Source organism: Colius striatus, chromosome 2 (assembly GCF_028858725.1).
Source record: "Colius striatus isolate bColStr4 chromosome 2, bColStr4.1.hap1, whole genome shotgun sequence".
Classification (NCBI taxonomy): domain Eukaryota; kingdom Metazoa; phylum Chordata; class Aves; order Coliiformes; family Coliidae; genus Colius; species Colius striatus.
The window spans coordinates 92,081,344-92,104,808 of NC_084760.1; the positions used below are offsets into that span (position 1 = coordinate 92,081,344).

General features: G+C 44.6%; 1 protein-coding gene across 3 annotated transcripts in view; it reads right to left on the minus strand.

Annotated features, from left to right (window-relative positions):
- Positions 1–192: 192 nt before the first annotated feature.
- Positions 193–23,465, minus strand: part of AIDA (axin interactor, dorsalization associated) — a 34,471-nt gene continuing 11,198 nt past the window's right edge. The window contains exons 4-11 of one of the 3 annotated variants that reach the window (XM_061991475.1): positions 20,139–20,193; positions 12,109–12,172; positions 11,564–11,670; positions 9,906–9,917; positions 7,047–7,169; positions 4,780–4,902; positions 4,172–4,289; positions 193–2,804 (exon numbers count right to left, since the gene is read on the minus strand). In XM_061991475.1, coding sequence (XP_061847459.1) covers positions 2,708–2,804; positions 4,172–4,289; positions 4,780–4,902; positions 7,047–7,169; positions 9,906–9,917; positions 11,564–11,670; positions 12,109–12,172; positions 20,139–20,193 — 699 coding nt within the window. In that variant the 3' untranslated portion in view covers positions 193–2,707. The remainder of the gene's footprint in view (positions 2,805–4,171; positions 4,290–4,779; positions 4,903–7,046; positions 7,170–9,905; positions 9,918–11,563; positions 11,671–12,108; positions 12,173–20,138; positions 20,194–23,465) is intronic. The other 2 variants (XM_061991476.1, XM_061991477.1) reach the window with 2 other exon arrangements.

Genomic DNA, 23,465 nt, shown 5'->3' on the forward strand with positions numbered 1-23,465 from the left:
ACGCCCTCCCATTGCAGGTGTATGAAGAAGGCCCTGAACATAACAGGATGAGGCTGAGGAGGCAGCATTTGGTGTAGCTGGGCTGCTACTGCCTTACCTAGACACTAAGGATTTTCAACAGTGCTGGGTACACAAGTCAGCCTGAGCAAGGGGGGGAAAAAGGGAAAAGAAATAGGTATAACAAAAAACCCCTCCTGAGAGGCCATTACAGCTTTACTGGCACTGTACAAGCAGCCATCTGACTTGCCCCCTCTGTGTTACATCTTTACAGTACAAGGCTTGAGCTTTAGCTTTCAGACAACAGACAAGATAGAACATGGCTAAAGCATAAAATGGTACAAGAAGTGTGAGGGAGAGGAGCACCCCTCTCCCTGAAAGGCAGGTCCTAGGAAACACACAAAGGACAGAAGCAGCTTTATAAAAAGTAATTCACACTCTACAGCCATGAATCCACAATTAGTTAAATACAAAGCTCTACTTGTGTATTTAACAAAAAACACTTCAAAGTTGACATTTCATAGAAGGAGTTAACACAGATCTCTAGAAACTGGGGCGGAGGCAGGGTGGATTTGTAATTCAAGGGGAAATGGTGGAGTTGCGTAGGCACATTGAGGAACATCTGTGCTTGAAAGTCGGGTTCGCTCAGTTCGGGCCCTTCCCTTCCCCAGCACCAAGCCGGCTGATAGTGGGGTCTCCTCCCTTCCCCTGCGCAGCGGGAGGGGCTGAGGCAGGCGCTCAGGGCCAAGCACGGGTGGCCACAGCTGTGCTTTCTCCCCGGCAGCCACAAGAGGGCGGCACAGAGCCCCAGCCCTGGCCCAGGCACAAGTGCTGCTCTCGGTTCGCAGGAGCTCAGGCAGGGACCTGAGCCAGCCAGGGACAGGTAGCAGCCCTAGGGCCCAAGCTCCCCGGTATGTGCAGCCATGGACTAACACTTTGCTCCAGCCTTTTGCGGACTCCAAAGGATGATTTTTTACAAGTTATTATTGTATCCTTGAGCCCGGTATCAAGAAGGCTGCCTCCAGAGCTACATCCCCTAAATGCATAGGGGTATCAGTCCAGGGCTTGCTACTTCACATATATAAGACCATGGCGGCGGGGTAAAGACCCAGAAACAGGAAAATTCAATTGCACTTTTCCCCCTTCCATGCAGTAGTGGAATTTGAGGAAGGGCAGCTGACTTTTGTCCTGACACCTCAATGACATCCCTAATTAAACCACAACAGAAGGAAGGCAAAAAGATTAGGACACTCAAAAAATCAGTTTTTTGTCCTAACCAGTCCCATAAAACCATCAATGATGAAGACCTGCCTGCAGTCAGACAAAAAAGGAAAAGTAACATCCCATCTATCAAAGCATAATGTAACATCTTGGGGTTAAAGAATCATCTCATCATCTTCTCATCGTGGCCAGAAGAGAAGAATGGGTGATGCATCTACATCAAGACTGTTTAAAACCTAATATTCAATGGCATTTTAGGAGGTGGGTCTTTTGTTAGCATAGCAGAGTATTTAGGCACTAGTTAGATATGCAAAGAAATGCATCAAACCTTAAGGTAGTATATTAAATATCCACACAAATATATGAAAGATTGGACTGGGTTCTACTTCTGTCCCTTTATTAGGTGAAAAGGTGAAGGCAAGTGTGTTGGAATAAGCCAGTGTCCTGCAGCTTATTACACACCAAATCAAAAATATAGAAAATAAATGATAATCCTATCTACTTACATATAAAGGTAATTTTTAGTTTCCAGACTTGCACAAAATAATGCAGAAAACTGCATCTAATCAGTTTTCATGAGAACAGCAGTTTCACGTAAAAGGTGGGTCAACCTGTTAGCCAGATCTACTTTACCAAAAACTCTGGAAAGTTGAGGCTTGAACTGAGGGGCCTGTCCTGCTCTCACAGAACTGGTGAGATGCCCACTGCCATGAGGAGGAAGCCTCTCTCCATTCCCCACCCACCTTGGCAAATCACTCTGTGACAAGATACACAAAAATTAACTCTTTGAGAGAGTGACAGTGATCTGAAGGATTGTAACATGTACCCAAAACTCAGTATGAGTGGATCAGGCAAGGCTGTCGAAATCATAGTTCGGGGTTCTCTCATCTGTACTTGTCCTCCTCCTGGCCTGGCCAAAGCAGAAAAGCCAACAGCAGCTCTTCTGCGGCCACCCACTTGACCCATCCTCCTTCTCTCTCACTTCAAACAACTTGCTTTACCTCAAGCTCCTTCCTGCCCCACCTCATCTTGCTCCCCGTCTCCTGCCACCCCACCTGCTACAGAGGACTCCAAAATGCAGAAGAGAGGAACTGCAATGGCACAGCGAGTGTCAACAGTTAGTAGGCCTGCCACATCTTTATTGCTACAGGTTTGGCAAAGGGGCATTCTCCATCCTCAGGTGGAGCTCGAGGCAAAAGGATAATAACGGTTAAGATAAAAAAAGTGATGAACAGCAAAATTAGGAAAAGCAGTCAACGTATTTTGGGGCTCTGGGAGAAGCCTGTATGGGGAAGGAAGGTACTGAAAAGATCTTGGGCTGGAATGTGGGGCTGGCCCCAGCCCCAGGCAGTGCTGTGCAGGTGTGACTGATGGGCCCCTCTGTCCTTACTGGCATCAATCCACTCGGCTTCCTGCCCCTCGAAGGGCAAGGCTATGGCACACAGCTACTAGGACTGGCGTTCAGTTCACAGAAGTCGCACAACTAGAGTCATTCCTTGTGCAATGTTTGATGGAGGTGAAGGTAAAGTGGTTTCTTGGTCAACAGTTGCAATTTCTTCCTTTTGAAGTCAGTGGGTTTTTTGTACCTGTAATCACAAGAAGGGAAGTTAATGCAAGTGCTAATGGCTGCCTCAGAAGATGACAGCACGCTGGAAAGCTTGCCCTGCACACATCTCACTACCATCATCTTCTAGGTACATCCGATAAGACTTACTGGAAGCACCAACAAGGAGTAGATTTACAGGAAGAAACTCAAACCAGTATTTTCTCTGGATTACTACACAAAACAGATTTCAGTTGTTAAATGAACGTAAAGGGTTTTTGTTTTAAGGAAAATTCCCAGTATGCTGCTTTGGGACTGTAGGAGATGCAGCCTCAGTTACTCAGTACTTCAGAAGTACTCCAGCCAGCACAGACTAAGCACCCTTCCCAAAGATGCCTAGAATTGCAACGTTTGCCCTCTTCCTGACAAAAACAAACAGAAAAGAACCTCAAAAACCTCACTCAGCCCTCCAGCAACACTGTAAGGGCAGGCTGCACTGCAGCATAGCTGGCTTGTCTATTTCTTTGTATGCTTACAGTGGCAAAAACATCCAACCACCCAACAATGCTTTGCAATGTTCATAAAATTCAATTACAAATCAGTATTCCATGTCTCAAACCACATTTCCTATACAGAAAGAAAATGATTGTTGGACCCAGACAAACAAAAGATTTACCAAAAGACTGAGAGTTGATTTTACTGTTGTCTGGTGGTTTTTTTTAAATCTAGCAATCTGAAATTCAAGCTAAGGTCAACATTAAAATCTCCCAAAACCAAGTTGTTAACTTGATATAAAATTTAGTTACAAACACCAGTTTTAGTTACAGCATTTTACTTAGTAGCCCAGGTTTTTTTTTTAAACTGTCTCTAGCCATATTACTTGCCTAAAAGCATTTTATTTTCTCCTCTTCATAGAATCATAGAATGGTAGGGGTTGAAGGGACCTTTAGAGATCATCTAGTCCAACCACACCTGCAGAAGCAGGTTCACCTAGATCAGGTCACATAGGAACGTGTCCAGGCAGGTCTTGAAGACCTCCAAGGAAGGAGCCTCCACACTCTCCCTGGGCAGCCTGTGCCAGGGCTCCCTCACTCTCACGGTGAAATAGTTTTTTCTTACGTTTAAATGGAACTTTTTTGTGTTCCAGCTTCATCCCATTACCCCTTGTCCTGGTGCTAGGTACCATAGAAAAAAAGGATATCCTAACCTCCTGATGTCCAACATTTAGACATTTATAAATATTAACGAGATCCCCATTAATAAGATCCTCTTTATTACAAATAGAATATTCCTTACAGAAGTCAATCTACTGAGCCCAAGAAACATTCCTTGATGCAACAAGCCATCCATTGCATCCCAAGTCTATTTCATTTCTTCTGTCACTGGCATCTGTAATTGCAAGTTACTTACAGTTCTATTACAATTGCCCCCGGTTTAATTTCATCCATCTCCATGAAGGCAAAGCACTTGGTGCTAGTAAACCTTTTCTTAGGCTTGTAGTGTTTGAATTCAAAGAAAATAGCTGCACCTAGAGTGGAAAATGGTTTAATAGAACAATTAGCAATTATAGCCAATAGTTATGTGAAAACATATCTTCCATTAAGACACCCCTGTACATTGGAGGGAGTTACCTCCAGTGCTTCTGTTGTTTCCTCACAAGGCAGAACACCTTACAATGCTCACCACACTCAGAGCTTCTAATCTCACTCAGTTATTCATAGCCAGGTAACAGTTTGCCCAATGACTAAGAAAGTGATAAAGGAACTCAATACCCATCTAACAGAGGAGACTGGTGCATTTTTATCTCTTTATGTCATTCTTCCCTTGTCTGCAACTCACTACAGTGACCAATTTGAAAGAGATGGGATACAAAGCTCTATTTTTATCCTCGTCTGGATCTTGACCCCTGCAGCAGCAGCAGCTTGGGCATGGACTGTTCATGAGACCAGGACCAGCCCAGTGTCTACACTTTCAAAGCTCCTAGGCTTTCAAAGCTCCTAGGCTCTGATACTACATACCTTTTGTTAGTTTTTCAATGTGTTTCTGAATCTCGATGTCCACATTAAAATGGACATACGTGTCCTCCTTCCTCAAAGCCACAGGAGTATCTTGCACAGGAGTCAGATCTATCCCATTCAAATCTGCAGGAAAGAAACACCATGAGAATAACAGAAGCTTCTCATACTTAAAGGTCTTGTTTTAAGGGACTTATGAATCACTCTTAATACTGCTGCAAAGAGTTAATGAACATCTGGATTTTTCCCCTAAAGTTAAAAAAATAGAGGCAATCACATCCCTTCACAGACAGTGAGCTTTGTTTTTGATTACTGTCAAAACCTGACTGGTTTTCAGTTGCAAAGATGAAAATTTGGAATTATCCCTCATTTTAAGACTCATTTCAGACTCCAGCTCTCAGCTCCAGCACCTCCCATTCCTGTTTCTCGCTAAGCCTCCACTGTTTACGTGAGTGCATTTGTCCTCCTTCTCCTCTGATCAGTGATCCCTCTCCCTCAGGTGGAGCACAGCTGCCAACATGTGGCCAAGGTTACATGTACGGAGTGCAAGCATTGTGTCTGGGGTACAGGCTGAGGCCCTGGAGCACCACTGCTGCGCTGCATCCAGAGAGTGGGCTGGGACCATGGATGTTGCACCAGGATGTCTGCATCTCCAAATCTGCAGAAGAGTAGCCTGGTATAGAATCAGGGAAAATAACTACAAAGCATTTTCAGACTCCTAATAGAGACAAAATGACATGTCAGAGTTACTTTTCCTCACCAAAACACTGGAGAAATAAAGTATGAAGTCACACTAGCAGGATAAAGCTCTAGCCCACCTCCCACACACATGCTTTTTCATCCCGTTTTCTACACCGTTACTTGGCAGCCACCATTTATAGCAGCTTGCAAATAGAGAGCCACATGTTAACAGAAAGGCTTGTTGAAAAAGTAAGCCCAGCAACACATTGCCTCCCTCAGCTCCAGAAAGGAACTGAGAGCTAGCTCTGAATGCAAGCAACAGTTTCAACAGTAAGTAATAAGTGAAGACAAACACTTCAGTGGGAAGGAGCAATGAACATTTGCTTTACAAGCTCTGCTAAGTTCCAGGATCCAATGTTAGATCCCTGTTAGGGCTGGCATTCTCCTGTTGGCCAACAGAAACTCGGCATGAAAGAATTCAATTTGATTAAACCTACCATCCATCCAGCCAGCCCCACCACTGAGGTCACTCGTCTGTTTCTTGGCATATTAGAAGCAAAGAAAGATTCACAAGTGACTAGAGAAATGGAGCCTGAAGAACAGTTACACAACCTATAAGTAATGCTGCAAACCTAAGGCAACACCATAAACAGAAACTCGGCATGATTCCAAGACTGAAAACACAAACAGGCAATTGTAGCAACTGGGGAAGGGACAGTCCTGCCCCTACACTTGGTGACCAGTACACAATAAACAAACAAAAAACAATCCTGTACCTCGAAGCAGAAGTCAGGTAGGGTAGGTTAAGGGTAAGCGATTCTGACTACAGGGGCTTCCTGCTAAGAAATGCAATGTGGGGAAGAAGCCAATGCTCATGCTAGAAAGAGCCTGAACACCGAAACTCGCAGCTTCAGGCAAAAGACAACCATGTCGTCTGAAACGGTGAGAAATCCTGTTGCCTGTCCTGGACTGACAGGGAGAGGGGCTCGCAGAGTGGGAGGCTGCCAGCCCACAGGCTTTGGCTGGAATATCTCACTGCCAAGGCTAAAACATTTTTAATATTTTATTTCACTTGCAAGCTTTGGTTCCCAGCTTTGCACTCATTCCTCTAAACCTTAAGCCTTGGCAAGACCATCTTTGTTTTACTGAAAAATTAGTTTAATGACAGGGCAACAACAATGTCAGCGGGCTGTGGCTCACCATCTCCAGACAGCCCAGAAACCAGTATGTCTTGGGGAGTACAAGCAGTGCCAACAGATCTGCACCTAGGAGTCAGTTGAGGAAGCTGGAATGGAGAAGTACAGTCTGCCTAATCACTGAAGCTCAGCTCCCAGCAGGGGGAAGGCACCCTGGAGAGTACAGTGAGCCTGTCTCTGCAGTGACTCGCCTCCCACTATCTCTTAAATGCAGATTTTTTTTTTTTCCACCCTTGACTGAAGCAGAAGCCTTAAGTCCACAATAGAAAATTCAAGTGCTAACCAATACTTTTCCCCAGCAGGTAGAAAAAAAATATATATGATTAATTGAGCTTTCTGAAAACGCACTCTCTCCAAACTAAAAATGGATGAGCTAGGAGCAGAAGTCCTTACCCTTTACACTGACTGTGATGTAAGGATCAATGCATTGCCCAGCATCTTTCAGACCAATTTTCTCTATGGTGATGGTAAGTAAAGTCATCCCGGGTTCAGATGGCAATCTGGGTAATAAAGTACCTGGAAAGAGTAAAGTACATTATTAACCCTTTGTGTCACCTTACAGCAGAGGCCTTACTTATCCCATCACCTCTCATTGAAGATGTGCTTCTCCTTATGGTATTCAAAGTCCCAGGACTCATATCCCCATAGTACACAGCACTATGGGAAAGGCTGAGTGCACAGACATACAACATCATCTGACAGATTTCAAAGCCCACACCAAAAGCCCTAGGACTGCTTCAAGTCAAATGAACTCATAAGCAGCTAAGGCCATAAGAACAGAGGAAACCTTTGTTTAAAGCATTCTTTCATGCTGTCATGCAGAATAACTCATTCATGGAACTCACTTTATACCCTTTTTAAGGATTAAATTCGGGAGGCTGGACGCAATCTGCAGTTGCAGGAAGTTTCAGATACTTTAATCAGGAGTCCCACCCCACTGAAACATGACTTGGCTTCATGTTGGCCATTTAGAGTGGGAGAATAAGTTGGAAAATGGCATTGTTGCAAATCCCACCGGACATAAGGGAACCAGAAGAGAGATTCTTCATTATTTAAGTTCTATGGGCCTGTACTTGAAAGGGAAAAAATGAAACCAAATACATGTTTGCATCCCCAAGTTCCCTTCTGCCTTAAGGAATGCATTTCCAGCTCTACACAAGAACATTTAGCATCAAAGCTTTATGGTCAGCATAAATGAATTCTCTCAGTGCCGAGGAAGACAATGCAGCTGGCAAGAAATCCAGACTGTTCAAACTCACTAAAAGCCATGAGATTCTGTCATAACAATGGAGTAAGTTTCCTTATGCTGATTTTAACAAGAAAACAGTGGGCTTCAAGCCTCTCTCCAGAGTTAGGTGAATAAGCACCAAGACAGAACATGCTGAGACTCACGATCAAGCTGGATTTCAAGTTTTGGTTTTCTAATTTAAAAAGAAAAAAACAAAAGTTATCCCAAGACTTGAGTTCAAAACATAGTCTCATTTGGCAAGTCCAATACAGGCTGTCCTTGATCGTTTTTTTTCCTTTCCTTGACAGTTTTCAGCTGCTTGAGGAGCTGGAGAACCAAGAAGTTTTTGTCCTATTAGAGAGATTGACTTAGCACGAGAGGACCATGCATTCAGCTCTTAGAACTGCACCCACAGCTTCAGCAAGATTTCATGAGCATTCCCACATCCAGCCCCTCTTTCAGGATCATCAGCAAGACTTGAATTCACGTCTATGATGCAGTACGTTTCTGTATTTCCTGTCATAGCTGCTAGTAGACTCACGACCTCCAAGGTACGACATCTGCACATGCTTCACAACAGATGATGGCAGAAGTCCACCCACCCTTCTGAAGTAACAAGACAGGCTTCTGAGAAGTGTTGAAAAGTAAACTTACTAGACAGCATCCATTTCTGCAAAGCAGCATGCACACTCAAGTTACTCTTGCTGTCTCTCAGACTGATCTTCAAAGAGAGTTCTTATTTCAATCTAAATGAAGGCAGAAAGAAGCCCATCTTCTCTTTGACACAAAACCTTGCTCTGTCATCTTTCAGCTGCCTCCTAAAATCAGCATATCCCCCAAAAGCTAAGGAATACTGTAACCTTCAGTTTTTCTATCCATTGCTCAAAGGGACTAAGTGATAGAACACTTGACAGAAAAGTCATCTGAACAATGCCTCAGACTGGCATTTGTGAAAAAAAACCCATGGCTTAAGAGGAATTATTCCGTTCTTGAAAAACACTTTCCAAAACGTGTGAAATTCCTGTTCACTGCAACTATGCAAAGTCAAGCTCACTCCCAGCAGGTAGAGAGCAGTAGCATGAACCATCTCCAAGGAAGACTGTTTCCTTTCAGCTTCAGCATGATGAACAGTCAAGCCAGCAATAGACTACAACAGCTGACTGTAACTTGCCCATCGTGAGCAACAACCACCTCAGCATATCTTTCTCTGAAGCCTCTGTTGCCATTTCACATGGGAACCGGTAGCTGAAAGTAATCTCTCTATAGAGGCAGAGCTTCACTAGGGTTGGGCATCGTGCTGCCAGTCTGCTACCGTGGCTTGGGTCGATTACCCTCCACCTTAGCTCACACCAAGGCTTTTCATGAAAAACTGCCAGCCATTTGAGACACAACCACAGGGCATCACTTCCAGAGGGGTAGGGAAGCATCTACCAGTGAGCTATGTCCTCCTACAAGGGCACTGCAGATACACAAACAGCTCACTGCCACCAAGACGGGGAGGTGCATTCTCTCTGTTCCCAAACTCTCGATCAGAGAAAGGGGAAGAAGTGACAAGTTTCCTGCTGGGTTCACAAACTGAAGTGGTTCACAGAAGAATCCATTGCCAGCATAAGACTAGAACAAAGAAGTATATAACGGGAGAAAGGTAGGAAACCCTTTGTGTCAGAGGCAGCAAGCCATTGGTCGGTTCAGTCTCATACAGCACATAAGTCTAACTATGTCAGTACTCTGGGTAAGATTTCCCATAAAACGTGGATTCCACTAAAGGACATCTAGCTACGTTTACTTTTGGCTACACTGAAAATCACAAAGTCTTTATTAGCACAGCTGGACTTGTAGAGAGCTATATAAGATACACCACCAAATATGACCTTCCCTTTGTCCAGTACTGAAGGCAAGTGAAGATCAATACCTAGATGACGAGTAATTTGACTGTTACCAAAGACTGTATTTTGAGGGCTGAAACTAAGAGATGAATGAATAAGATCAAAGAAATAACTGTATGTACTAAAAAGTTATCATACCTTCATTGGCTCCTGGGTTAGATGAATGGTGCAATGTGATAACGATGAAGCCATGCATGTAGAAGACAAGACCATGATCAGTTAGACAATACAGTTATGCACTATGGATTAAAGGCATATAGAAGCAAGGAGTGCAACACAGTTCTATCAGTTCCATAGAGAAAGTCCATTTTACTTATAAGGCTCACCCCAAAAGGCTTCAAACTGCTTTTGTTTAAGCCTCATTATCCAGAGAAAAGGCAACAAACCAGCCTCCAATCACACTAATTTACATCCAATGGGGAAACAAAGTCAGTGTTCAAGTAGTACAAACCACCTCAGGGGGTTAGGTCATTGTAGCTATGGGGAAGTTTACCTTAATGCTAAAAATAGAATCAGGAAAGTCAGGTATGTAGTTGGTTAAGTAGATGACAATGTAAAATATCAGGAAGTTCAGGAGCTGCTCTCACCTGCTCTTAGAAGCATGGTCTTACTGAGGAGTAATTCTGTAAGAAAGTATACACCCCAAACCCTTCTCTTTGTGATTTGGCTACCCTGTTCCTTTGGAAGTGATTTAACTGTAAACTCAATCTGTCCATAATCAGCTTAGATTCTTTGTTAAACACAAATATACAGCTTTTATGTCCACTAGATGCATACAGCTGTTATGGGCTGGCATTATGGTAATGGCCACAGACTTATTCATTCACCACCATACCAAGAGTTACGCAATGTCTCTCTGCTGGACTTCGGACAGATAGAATGCACCTTCATAAATGGACATCATTTGGAATAACAAGGATCAAGACAGTAAATGTGAGTTTGACAAACAACTGTAGACTGTATCTATGTCAGTTTAGCCTGCAGGGATCATATTCAGTAGCACACATTGGCTCAGATCTAAGGACAGAGGTATGTTTCCTCCACGTGTTCACTAACGCCACACCACAGCTCTCTCGATCATAACTCCAGTACTAAGTTTGCCAACCTGCTCTGAAACTAGAAGCTTGTTTGTTCTGAAAAGAAATGACATCAAGAACCAAAAGAACTCTGATAGAATGTCCTACTCTAGCTGGTAAATTGTCAAAAGTTGAAGTTACAGGAAGACCTCCTTTAGAATCTAGATGTTAGTATATCCAGTTATACAAATGCTTTCATTTGGACACGAACTTAAGATGTCAAACACCAAAGCTTCCCCTTCTTTTTCCTCTCAGAGCTTGGCTTTAGTCTAAGCCAACACAAAAATGGCTTCAGTCTATGCAATACAAAAATAACCAGCAACAACTTATCGTACCTCTAGTAGGATGTGATGCTCCTTGCAGGAGAAATGCCACAATTTACATTTAGATGCATTTGAAAAACTTCACACAGTGCAGTTAACAAAGCGCATGGAATGAAAATATCAAGTCTGAACAAAGAATAAAGGCTAATTATCTGAGGTAGATGGTACCATCCTCACAGGTTATCCATCCAAGTGTTTTGCAATAGGATACTGTTTGCAGAGGGGAAAAAAAAAAATCCACTGGCCACCTCTGTGGTTCTCCAGTACAGCATCAGAGTTTACATTAGCCTGTGGCTCCTCACTCAAACTTTGCAAATCACAGGTGGATAAAGGGGCTTCTCAGAGACAGAACTTACACATGCTACGTAGGCTGGCATGGCAAGGCTAGTGCCCCTACCTGGAACTCTAGCAGGAAAAGAGTCTGGAGACCCCGCTCCAGCTCCTCCTTCCTCATCATCTTCCTCAAACTCCAAGTGCTCCTCTTCTCCAGGTGCTAAAATCTTTCTGTAAAACACAAGGAAGAAGAATGAGACCAAAGATGATTCATCACCTGGCTTTCAATTCACAAGTCAGCATCTGAATATAGGGCAAGAGTAACATGCTTTAATGTCACTTCACACTTTGCATTAGCTACTATCTGTGCCTACAGACTCTGACAGAGATTGCAGGAACCCAGTCCAATAGAAACCTCAGAGTCAAGACACAATACTGGGAATTTCATTCTGTAGGGATGTACAAAGTCCCGATTTTACCAAAAGCATAGGCTTGACTTTGAGCAATATCAAAACAAACAGAATTCAAAAATGCTTTTAACAAGTTTACCTGAAACAGTACAGCAAGTAAATGCCTCTAGAAATTCTAGTTTCTAATGCACAGCAGGTCCCAGGCTACGCTTTCTGTCAGATACAGATCCGTACATGAAGTGACCCAACTCTCTCTTACCTGATTGGGACAGGCTGAACATCAAAGGGGAACTCCTTATTGTAAGTGAGGATATTCTTTAGGACTGCAGAGAGGAGAACAAAAATAAGAATCCATATCCATACACAGGCATGTAATGCCAGCTATGCCGATTCTCACAGCATCTTCACGGACACCAATAGTAATAAAAATATCTTAAAAAGAATCTGATCAATACAAAAAAAACTCCTACCCTCTCTCTTGTACTTTAAACACCAGTACAGTCCTGATTAGAGCTGTGTCACTGTAACATTCAGACAAGATAACTGTGACTCTTGTACATAATCTTACACAGATAGGGATGATAAACATGGCAAATAATTGAAAGCATCAGTAGAAAAAGCTACAGGCCTCAGGGTGACAGTAGTAGTCTTTGGTGGCTATTGAAAGGAGAGTGGTGCTGGTACTGGCGTCAGCTCCAAAGAGACTGAAGCCTCCAGAACCGACATGATTAAGCACGCATGTAGGCTCCACTGTGGGAGTCCAAACATACTGCTAACATGTGGCTTAGTTGAGATTTCCTACTTCTTCGTGTGTATGTTTTAGGTTTGTTTTTTTCTGTTGATGTTGTGGGTTTCTGCCCCTCGACCTCCCCTTCTTTTTCTTCTCTCCCTTTCCCACACTCAGATGTCTGGGCAGACTGGCAAAATTCAGAAGAGATACAGTGCAACATTTGAGCATCTGTTCTGGTTTAGCAAGGAGCAGCTTTTGGCTTAGTAACAGGGGGAGCGGGTTGCAGTGAAGACCCGGTAAAGAGTTTGCGGACCCTCCCCCGGCTCCTGGGTTCACACCCACCTCCGGCCCGGCTGGGCCAATCTGGCGCCTCTGCGATCACTATTTAGGGGACGGGAATTTGAAATGCGAGTCAGGAGGTGTAAGAGGGATACAAGATGGAGGCGACCACGCGGACCCTTCGGCCAGAGAAGGAGGAAGGAAGGAGAAGCAGTAGACCGGAGACCCTTCTGCAGGCCGTGGCGAGAATGCAAGCTGTGCCCCTGAAACTTATGGAGATCCGTGGCAGGACTGAGAGCCACCAGCAGCTCCATGTGAGTGAGCCCGGACGGGCGAGGGACTGTGTGGGGAGACGGCCATGGCCCAGGCCGTGTTGGAGAGCCTGCACGCCGCAGAGCAGCCCCACACGAGAAGCAGAGAGGAGCTGCAGCCTTTGGACTGGGTGCACGTCGGAGCAGCCCGTGCAGGGCTGCCATGTGTGTGAGCTACCCCACGGACTTGCAGGGAGGACTGGTGTGGAGTTGGCACGTCCTGAGGAGGGACGAACGGCAGAAGCTATTGGGAGCAGACTGACTGAGACCTCCACTGCCTGCCCCTCCGAACCGTTCAGGGAGGGGCAAGGTAAAAACCCCGGGATCAGGGCTCTGAGCCCGGGAAGAGGGGAGGTGTGGCGGGAAGGTGTTCTTAAAAAGGCTGGTTGGACTCTTCATTGACGTATTCCTCTGTGTTGTTTCGTTTTGGTTATGTTTTGGGTTTTTGTGGGTATGTTTTAGTTGATGTTGCATTAAATTATTTTCTGGTTTTTTTTCTTCCCCAAACCGAGTGGCCTGGTCTGCTTTGTCCTGAACCTTAAGCGGCAATTAAGCCCTCCCTGCCCTTGAGCAATTCTCAGCCTCCTCGGTACTCGAGGCTAATCGTGGTCTTTTGTTCCCTGATGGGCCTAAACCACGACATTTTTGGCGCCCAACGTGGGGCCTTGAGCTGCTGGAGATTGGAATTTGTGATAAGGATGGTGAATTGGGAGTGGTAAAGGACAAAACAGACGTCTGGGTGAGGCTACCTTGTGTCTAGGGGTGGATTTTTATTTATGTGTATTTATTGTGTTATGTGTATATCATTTATTTTCACGGGGAAGTGTTTGGTTCTGTTTGATCTTAGTTACTATATGTTGATTTGTGAAGGTGGTTCAGATTCCCTTTATGTTTTCTTGAATAAGTGATTCGCAGAGGCGAGGGGTGGAATGTTCTGGTTTAGCAAGGAGCAGCTTTTGGCTTAGTAACAGGGGGAGCGGGTTGCAGTGAAGACCCGGTAAAGAGTTTGCGGACCCTCCCCCGGCTCCTGGGTTCACACCCACCTCCGGCCTGGCTGGGCCAATCTGGCGCCTCTGCGATCACTATTTAGGGGACGGGAATTTGAAATGCGAGTCAGGAGGTGTAAGAGGGATACAAGATGGAGGCGACCACGCGGACCCTTCGGCCAGAGAAGGAGGAAGGAAGGAGAAGCAGTAGACCGGAGACCCTTCTGCAGGCCGTGGCGAGAATGCAAGCTGTGCCCCTGAAACTTATGGAGATCCGTGGCAGGACTGAGAGCCACCAGCAGCTCCATGTGAGTGAGCCCGGACGGGCGAGGGACTGTGTGGGGAGACGGCCATGGCCCAGGCCGTGTTGGAGAGCCTGCACGCCGCAGAGCAGCCCCACACGAGAAGCAGAGAGGAGCTGCAGCCTTTGGACTGGGTGCACGTCGGAGCAGCCCGTGCAGGGCTGCCATGTGTGTGAGTTACCCCACGGACTTGCAGGGAGGACTGGTGTGGAGTTGGCACGTCCTGAGGAGGGACGAACGGCAGAAGCTATTGGGAGCAGACTGACTGAGACCTCCACTGCCTGCCCCTCCGAACCGTTCAGGGAGGGGCAAGGTAAAAACCCCGGGATCAGGGCTCTGAGCCCGGGAAGAGGGGAGGTGTGGCGGGAAGGTGTTCTTAAAAAGGCTGGTTGGACTCTTCATTGACGTATTCCTCTGTGTTGTTTCGTTTTGGTTATGTTTTGGGTTTTTGTGGGTATGTTTTAGTTGATGTTGCATTAAATTATTTTCTGGTTTTTTTTCTTCCCCAAACCGAGTGGCCTGGTCTGCTTTGTCCTGAACCTTAAGCGGCAATTAAGCCCTCCCTGCCCTTGAGCAATTCTCAGCCTCCTCGGTACTCGAGGCTAATCGTGGTCTTTTGTTCCCTGATGGGCCTAAACCACGACAGCATCAAGCCCCAGAGACATTGACTATACTCTCTGGCGCTCAGTGGAGAATGGCTTTGCCATTTGTTTTGGAAACTTACTCCAGTTTCAGTAATCACAGCTTGAGCTGTTATTTCCAAAAACATTTATGAGTAAAAACAAAGACTGCAAAATCATGTGCAAGAAATAAGCATTTTCATTGGGCTCCTCAGCTCAAGAGGGACAGAGAACTTCTGGAGAGAGTCCAGCACAGGGCCACCAAGATGATCAGGGGAATGGAACATCTTTCATATGAGGAAAGGCTGCAGGAGCTGGGGCTATGTAGTCTGGAGAAGAGGAGACCGGGGGGGGGGGGGGCGAATCTCATTAATATTTACAAATATCTAAATGGTTTCACTGTTCAGGTGAGGGAGCCCTGGCACAGGCTGTCCAGAGGGGTTGTGGAGTCTCCTTCTTTGAAGGTCTTCAAGACCCGCCTGGATATGTTCCTATGTGACTTGATCTAGGTGGCCCTGTTTCTGCAGGGGGGTTGGACTAGATGATCTCTGGAGGCCTTTTCCTATCCCTACCATTCTATGATTTTATGAAAGCTAAAAGGCCTAAAAATTGACAAAAGAACACCTGCAAGGAGAGGCTCTCTCCCACCAGACAATGAGTATCCCAGTCTGGGTAGGGGGAGAAAAGGTAAAAAAATCCAAAGCAAAACAAAACCTGAGTCCTCTCATTAAGCCTCACTTAGCAATAAGCCCCCTCAGAGCACAAGGAATCTCCCCTTAGGACTACTGAAGGAGAATAACACTGTTTTAAAACAATGTCAAGATTACACTAATACCCAGAGGCATTTAAATACCAGTGATGGTTAAAGAACCAATGCCAGAACTCTCTGCACACCACACTTCAGCCAGCATAGAAGAGTTTCCTATCTGTCTTCATATTCACATCACTTGGCATGAGCTCCATCGTGAACTTACCAGACACCATCTGAACACTACAAAGAATAATGAATCCCTCAGGAAAACTACAAAGAACCCAAAAAGTCTTTCTAGTCTTTGCTTACTCGGATTTCTTTCCGATTTCTGAATAATCGCCTAAGAGGTTAGGCATTGTCTGATTCCAGCTCTGATTCCAGCTGAACACAATACATAAAAAGGTATAAGCTGATCTCAGAGATGTGACAGACAAAACTGATCTCACTCTCTTCCCAAAGACTTCTGCTGAGCCATCAGTAATGCAGATCTCAACGTGGTGGTGAAGAACCACAGCCACTTCCCAACAGAAAAGCAGCTGATTAATAACACGGTCACCTTCCAGCATAGCTGAGGTTTAGGAAAAGGGGATTTTTATCACTCAGAATTCCCCAGCTCTTGGAGAGCTACATCATACCACGGACAGAAAGTGAAACTGGCCCAGGCAGAAGAATCTCAGTAAAATGAGATCTCTTCCACATCACAGGCATGTTACACAGAAACAATAGAAATTACAGTAGCTCTCCTCCCATCTTCCAAAGTGTGGTAAGCATTAGATTCCTTTCTTCCCAGTAACCAGCTTCTCTTGCTATGTGAACACCCCCTAAAAAGCCCCTTCTAGTAATACATTCAGTCATCACTAGAGGGCACAAAATACTCCACTGATGCGAGCACAGGCAAAAGACAAACATTTTGCAGCACCTAAAATCGTGCTGCTGTCTGGAGGCAAAGCTGAACCTACATCCCCCTACCACAGAGCCACAGCCACACACATGGGCATTGGTACGAGACGTGCACACAGGAGGACATGCTGCCTTCAGACCTGCAGGCAGTTCTGGGAGCAAAGGGGATGCTGAACATTTAGCTCAGAAATGCTTCTGGAAACAACATCCAGAATCTCTTGCCTTTTGCTGCATAAAGCTGTGGGTTAAGTTTTTAAAAGGCCTTCAACTCTGTCTCATCACCAACAGCAAATAATTCTGCCAAGTTGTAACAGGGTGGTTTACTACAGTGCTCCTTTAATCATCACCAGGGCAAGAAGTGGATCTATGGCATTCAGCCAGGTAAAATACTTTAAGTCAGTAAGAAAAAGCAAAGTGATAAACCAGCAATGCAACAATCATCCTCTGAGGAAAAAGGAAACATCTCTTTACATCTATGACAAGCACGAGTTTCAGTTGATTTAAATAAAACTAACCACATCACAGAAAAAAATACCCATGAGGCTACAAGGAGCAGGAATCTCCTTTGCAATACTGTGTAAGACGCCCAAGCTTTAAGAGGTTAGTTTGGGCCTTTTTTTGGTTTGTTTTTAAAAACACATCACCGGTGGGAGAAAAAGCACTTCCCCTCTGCAATGCTGCTGCTACAAACACAATTCACAGAAAGTTCTTCACATGTGTAACTAATGGGCAAATCCCAGCATTGTGGCTTCCACTTATGTTTCTTTTCCACTAGAAGAAATCTTAAAAACCTTTTTCTGCTGGCTTTTGTGCAGGAGTTGCCTTTTCTTTTGTGACATTGGACGGTACCACATTGGTTTTATCAGCAGCCGTCTCTCTCTTGCTGACTTCAAAAGAAATTATCAACATGAGCTGTAACACACTAACTTGGTGAAGACCACTGTCCTTTTGGATTTTAGTGACAGTCTACAAGACCTCTACCAATTTGTTTTGTTAAGTAGAGATTAAAGGGCAATAAGTCCTTTATCAGGCTCGCCAGTATAGTCCAGTATCTATCTGTCTTATAACACATATAAACTGAGCTTGAAACTAGTTGTTTAGCAGCTAGAATCATCACACACAAACACAGACACACAGGACAGTCCCAGCTTATCTGTTTGTAACGTGAATTATAAAACTGGTATAAGCTTTCACAAGAAAAGGATTTGTGACATCTAGTGTGTCAGCAATTATTTCTCACAACGTAGTCTCAAAAGAACTATTTGTATCTATGGACCCTCCTGTGACATTATTCTAGCACAAATGATTCAGCGACAAATCCCATAAACAAACAAAACTAGCCAACTGCCTCACTTCCCAAGCAGTGTGAAATGCAGGCTGCAGTAGGAAAAGTTAGAACTTGACAACAAAGGTTTAAAAAAAGGAAAGGTTAAATCTGAGGGCTCTGGTAGTCATAAAACTCCCAAACCAAGTTTCTCAGCCATTTTGACAGCTTCAGGCACAAGAGTAATTAAAACAAGTCAAATTGTGTGAATAGCTGTTTTCCTTCCACCCTAACAGAACGGCTTGGTCCAACAAAGGAAACACTTATTTGCATTGCCAGCTCAGAAGGGTTTTTTTAGCTTTTTCTGGTGCAGTGCAAGAGAAAACTGACAAATTAAAACACTTCACAGTGTATTTTAGGAAATGGCTGGTGTTGGCCTGATTAAGATTTACTCTATTTGAGATACATTTACAAACCACAAAACAAAGGCACAATTCAGAGAGAAGAGGCCAGAACAATCCGAGCCAGATAGCAGCATTAAGAATATCAATGTTCAGTTGTTGTTGTAGAAGCACCCAGTCTCCTCAAGGAAAAGAACTGAGTGTCCTGGAAAACTGATGGCCACACACTCTTCCTTGGTTTTAATATAGTTGCTGGTTGTATGAGGCACAGGCTGAACGCACTTCACACTGTTGAACAGGTTTTGACAGCTAAAAATCATCTCTCTGATGGACTGCGGGATAAGCAATAGGACTGTTACACCACAATTGAACTTTTGGCTTAAGAAAAGGAGACATTTCAAGGAAGCATTGTGACTGCTGGCAGAATGCAAATTGTGATTAAACCTTTCCATAGCCCCTTCTTTTGATTTGTAGAACAGTTTCATCAATTAAAACATGATTCCTCTCCCTCTTCCATCATTGTCACAGGGTGTTTGCACAATGGGGTTTAGAACCCACAGTCATTCAATGATTACAACATTTTATATGCTTTGTAAACAGGAAGCAGGAGTATCTATACCAAATAACTCCAGATCAGAGGATGCAGAAGCCAGACATGCAATATGTAGACCGAGAAAGGCCAAATACTTCCAACACTAGTTAAATCCTTTCCCAAGTTAGGGTCTTCACAGTCTTGTCATGTACTTTCAGGGAACTATGTTTTGGTAAAGACATTAGGAAGCTCAGTTCCATGCCCTGCTTCTTGAAAAGCTTCCCTGTAGGATCCTGGGCCAGTTACTTAAGAGAATGGGAGTGCAGAGAAGCTCAGCTTACTCATGATGTAGAAACACTTGCCTGCCCATCGTGTTTATCCTCAACATCCCCCTTAATATGACTGTGACAAAGTTGTGGTTAAACTAGCTTTTGGCAGCATGAAATAAGCTCTTCCACAGCTCCTGTTCCCCAAGAGTTGCAGAAACGTTGGCATTCAAGATAACATTACTTAGATGTGGAAGCTTAGATCATCAGGATGCTTTGAGAATAAATTTGTCAGTGTTACAAGAAAGAAAAAGTAACAGATAAATAGATACTTCCTGCAAGAAAAAGTTTTTTCTGGATTGACATACTAAGAACTGATCCAGGATCAGCTGGGAAAACACAACATCACACAAAACCCTTCAAAGACTGACTCACATGCTCACTTTGACCCTCAGAGTTATGTCAGTCTGGTAGTATTACAGTGTTGGGTGACAGGTGATTGGCTACCATGAGCACAAATTAAATGTTTTCAGAAGAAAAAATAAGTTTTATGTTGTGAGAAGGAAGACCACAAAGTGTTGAAATTCAGTGCAAATAAGAAACGTTGCAGGTAAACTTCCCAGATGATTATACACTGTACTACTTGTACATTACTGTTTGATGCAAGAATTAGCAGCATCCAAAGAATTCCGTACTTCAGAATAATGATGAATCTATAATTCTATGAAGATATTATCTAAAATATCAGGACGACTATACTTTGAAGTTACCCACATTACATTCCTTAATACACATCAGATTGTGTCTACATGGTAACGAATATTAAGAAGAACTACCTAAAACCAGCATTACTGTCAAATCACACTGTGGTGAGTCAGTATTCATACTGCTGTCAAATTTTCCACTGTAATGACAAAAGTTACTCAAAATATGAAGATATTACTTACTTGGTTCCAACTTCTTCAGATCCTCGAGCTTAAATTCATCCTGTGATTGGGTGGACTAGGACATTACAAAGAAAGAGTTAGATCTTAGTATGCACCTTCTCCTCAGACGTAGCTACCGTATCTTAGAATAAGCATGCGAGGTGCTTCCTTTGTTCAAGCATACCAGGTTACACTTCAAAGCTACATCCTAAAAAAAAAACCAACCAAAATCTCCCCAGCAGAGGCTAGGCTCATGGGTGAGGCAGGAAACACGTTACTTCTCATTTACTGAAAACAAACTTATCCCACATACCAAGCTCTAACGCAAGATAAATATTTTTAAACCAACTAGTTGTTCTTCCATACTTAATACCCACAGGAATATTAAGACAGGAGGACTTGTTTTAATTCTTTCCCAATCAAGTTGTTCTGAAGCAAAATCAGTTGTAAGACTGCACTGCAAAATGATGTTCCAACAGAAGTGCTCACAATCCAAGACACCGTAACACTGGCAGAAATAACAGTACACAGGACAAGCTTGACAAAACACTCAGCTAAGAGAATACTGCAAACAAAAGAGGAATTCCCATTTCTCCTTTCTCCAACTGTTAATGATGCAGGTTCCTCACCTGTCTGTAGCACATGTCTGATCCTCAGTGAGCCTGTTTGACACACTACCTCAACAGAAAGGGGCTTAACTTTTTATTCTGAAGTAGTTCAGCAACAGTAGGCTGAACTAGCCTATTCTGAGACGACAAGTGGCAGAGCTGGCATACGTGGTGCAAACAAGAGCACTGGACTTCTTTCAGGCAGAGGATCAGGCCTTACCTACTGGTCATTATATCCTCAGTAACTCTTAAGATCATCTATTGTTTTAAACACTTCTTTAAGGCCCAGTGGGTTTTTATGTCTTGGTTTTGCCTGGGTCAACAGCGACCTTCTGCAAGACTACAGAAAGACGGTAAAGCAGCTATAACCATACATTAGAAGAATGGGTAAAAATTACCACATTCACTGCTTTAATTTCTGCTCAGAAACCGTAACAAAATTGCACCAAGTAAAACATTCTCCAAAGTCAAGTGGATGAGAAGCTCTAGTACACTCACATGAGGTTATGAAACTCTCAAGTTACTACTGAGGAACCAACAGCAAGGAAGGCTGTTCCTGCAAGACATTCTCTCTCCCTTTTGGCAGGTTATGACATTACTGCATCTTCTGCTGTTGCTCCAAGTTGTGACCTGAGCCATGGTCTCACAATGCAACACTCCTGCCCTTGTCACGGTGAATCAGAACAAGTACAAAGTCGTTCAAACACCCCAGGTTAAAGCAAAATTGAAAGACAGGTAGAGCTAACCAAATAACTCTTTGAACTCCACACAACCTCAAGACAAGTCAGTCCTCATTAGTCCAGCTTCAGCACATTGCCTAAATTGGCACTGTATCCCAGCCTTTCAGACAACCCAGGGCAGCACAATGCAGCTGATGCACCTCGTTGCTGTGAGTAACTTGATGCAAAATTTGCCAGTCACCACTCCAGGTTGGTAAAGAGGTAATCCAGTAACCCAAACTTTGCTTCAGTTTATGAACTTGGGTGGGGAGAAATCTAATGAAATTCAACAAGGGCAAGTGTAGAGTGATGCATCTGGGAAAGAAGAACCCCATGTACCAGCACAGGTTGGGGAATGAACTCTTAGAGAGTAGTGGAGAGGAAAGGGACCTGGGGGTCTTGGTGGACAGCAGGATAAGCATAAGCCATCAATGTACCCTCGTGGCCAAGAAGGCCAATGGCATCCTGGCGTGTATTAGAAGGGCTGTGGGCAGTAGGTCAAGAGAGGTTCTCCTCCTCCTCCTCTACTCTGCCCTCATAAGACCATATCTGGAATATTGTGTCCAGTTCTGGGCCCCTCAGTTCAAGAAGGACAGGAAGCTGCTGCAGAGAGTTCAGTGCAGGGCCACCAAGATGATGGAGTGGAGCATCTCCCTTATGATGAAAGGCTGAAGGAGCCGGGGCTCTTTAGCTTGGAGGAGACTGAGGGGTGATCTCATCAATGTTTAAAAATATGTAACGGATGGGCGTCAGGAGGATAGAGGCAGGCCTTTCTCAGTGATGTCCAGTGATAGGACAAGGGGTGATGGGTACAAGCTGGAACATAAGAGGTTCCAAAGAAATACAAGGAAGAATTTCTTCACTGTGAGAGTGACAGAGTGCTGAAACAGGCTGTCCAGATGGGTTTTGGAGTCTCCTTCTCTGGAGACATTCAAAACACACCTGGGACAAGGTCCTCTGTGACCTACTCTAGGTGGTCCTGCTCTGCCAGGGAGGTTGGACTAGATGATGTTTAAAGTCCCGTCCAACCCTTAAGATTCTGTGATTCTGTAATCTCTACCCCATCCACATTATTATTTTAATTTCTCTCACTTTCCTCTTGTTTTAGTATAACATTTTGCTAAGAGAAAAAGAAATTAATTTTCATGACATCTACTTTCAGTCTAGTAAAAAGCTCAAAGAGTAGATTCTAAATCATTGTTTTCATATATTTGCCTACAGCACTACCAATTTTCATGACTGCTGCAAAGTTGTTTTTATTCTTGTCCTGGTTTAGCAAGGAGCAGCTTTTGGCTTGGTAACAGGGGGAGCGGGTTGCAGTGAAGACCCTCCCCCGGCTCCTAGGTTCAGACCCACCTCCGGCCCGGCTGGGCCAATCTGGCGCCTCTGCGATCACTATTTAGGGGACGGGAATTTGAAATGCGAGAGGGGAGGTGGAGAGTGATACAAGATGGAGGCCACCACGCGGACCCTTCAGCCAGAGAAGGAGGAAGGAACGAGAAGCAGTAGACCGGAGACCCTTCTGCAAGCCGTGGCGAGAATACAAGCTGTGCCCCTGAAACCTATGGAGATTCGTGGCAGGACTGAGAGCCACCAGCAGCTCCATGTGAGTGAGCCCGGACGGGCGAGGGACTGTGTGGGGAGATGGCCATGGCCCAGGCCGTGCTGGAGAGCCTGCGCGCCGCAGAGCAGCCCCACACGAGAGGCAGAGAGGAGCTGCAGCCTTTGGAATAAGTGGGCATCGGAGCAGCCCGTGCAAGTCTGCCATGCTTGTGAGTTACCCCACGGACTTGCAGGGAGGACTGGCGTGGAGTTCACCCGTCCTGAGGAGGGACAAACGGCAGAAGCTCTCGGAAACCGACTAACTGAACCCCCACCACTGCCTGCCCCCCCGAACCGTTCAGGGGGGGGGCAAGGTAAAAACCCCGGGATCAGGGCTCTGAACCCGGGAAGAGGGGAGGGGTGGCAAGAAGGTGTTCTTAAAAAGGCTGGTTGGACTCTCCATTGATGTATTACTCTGG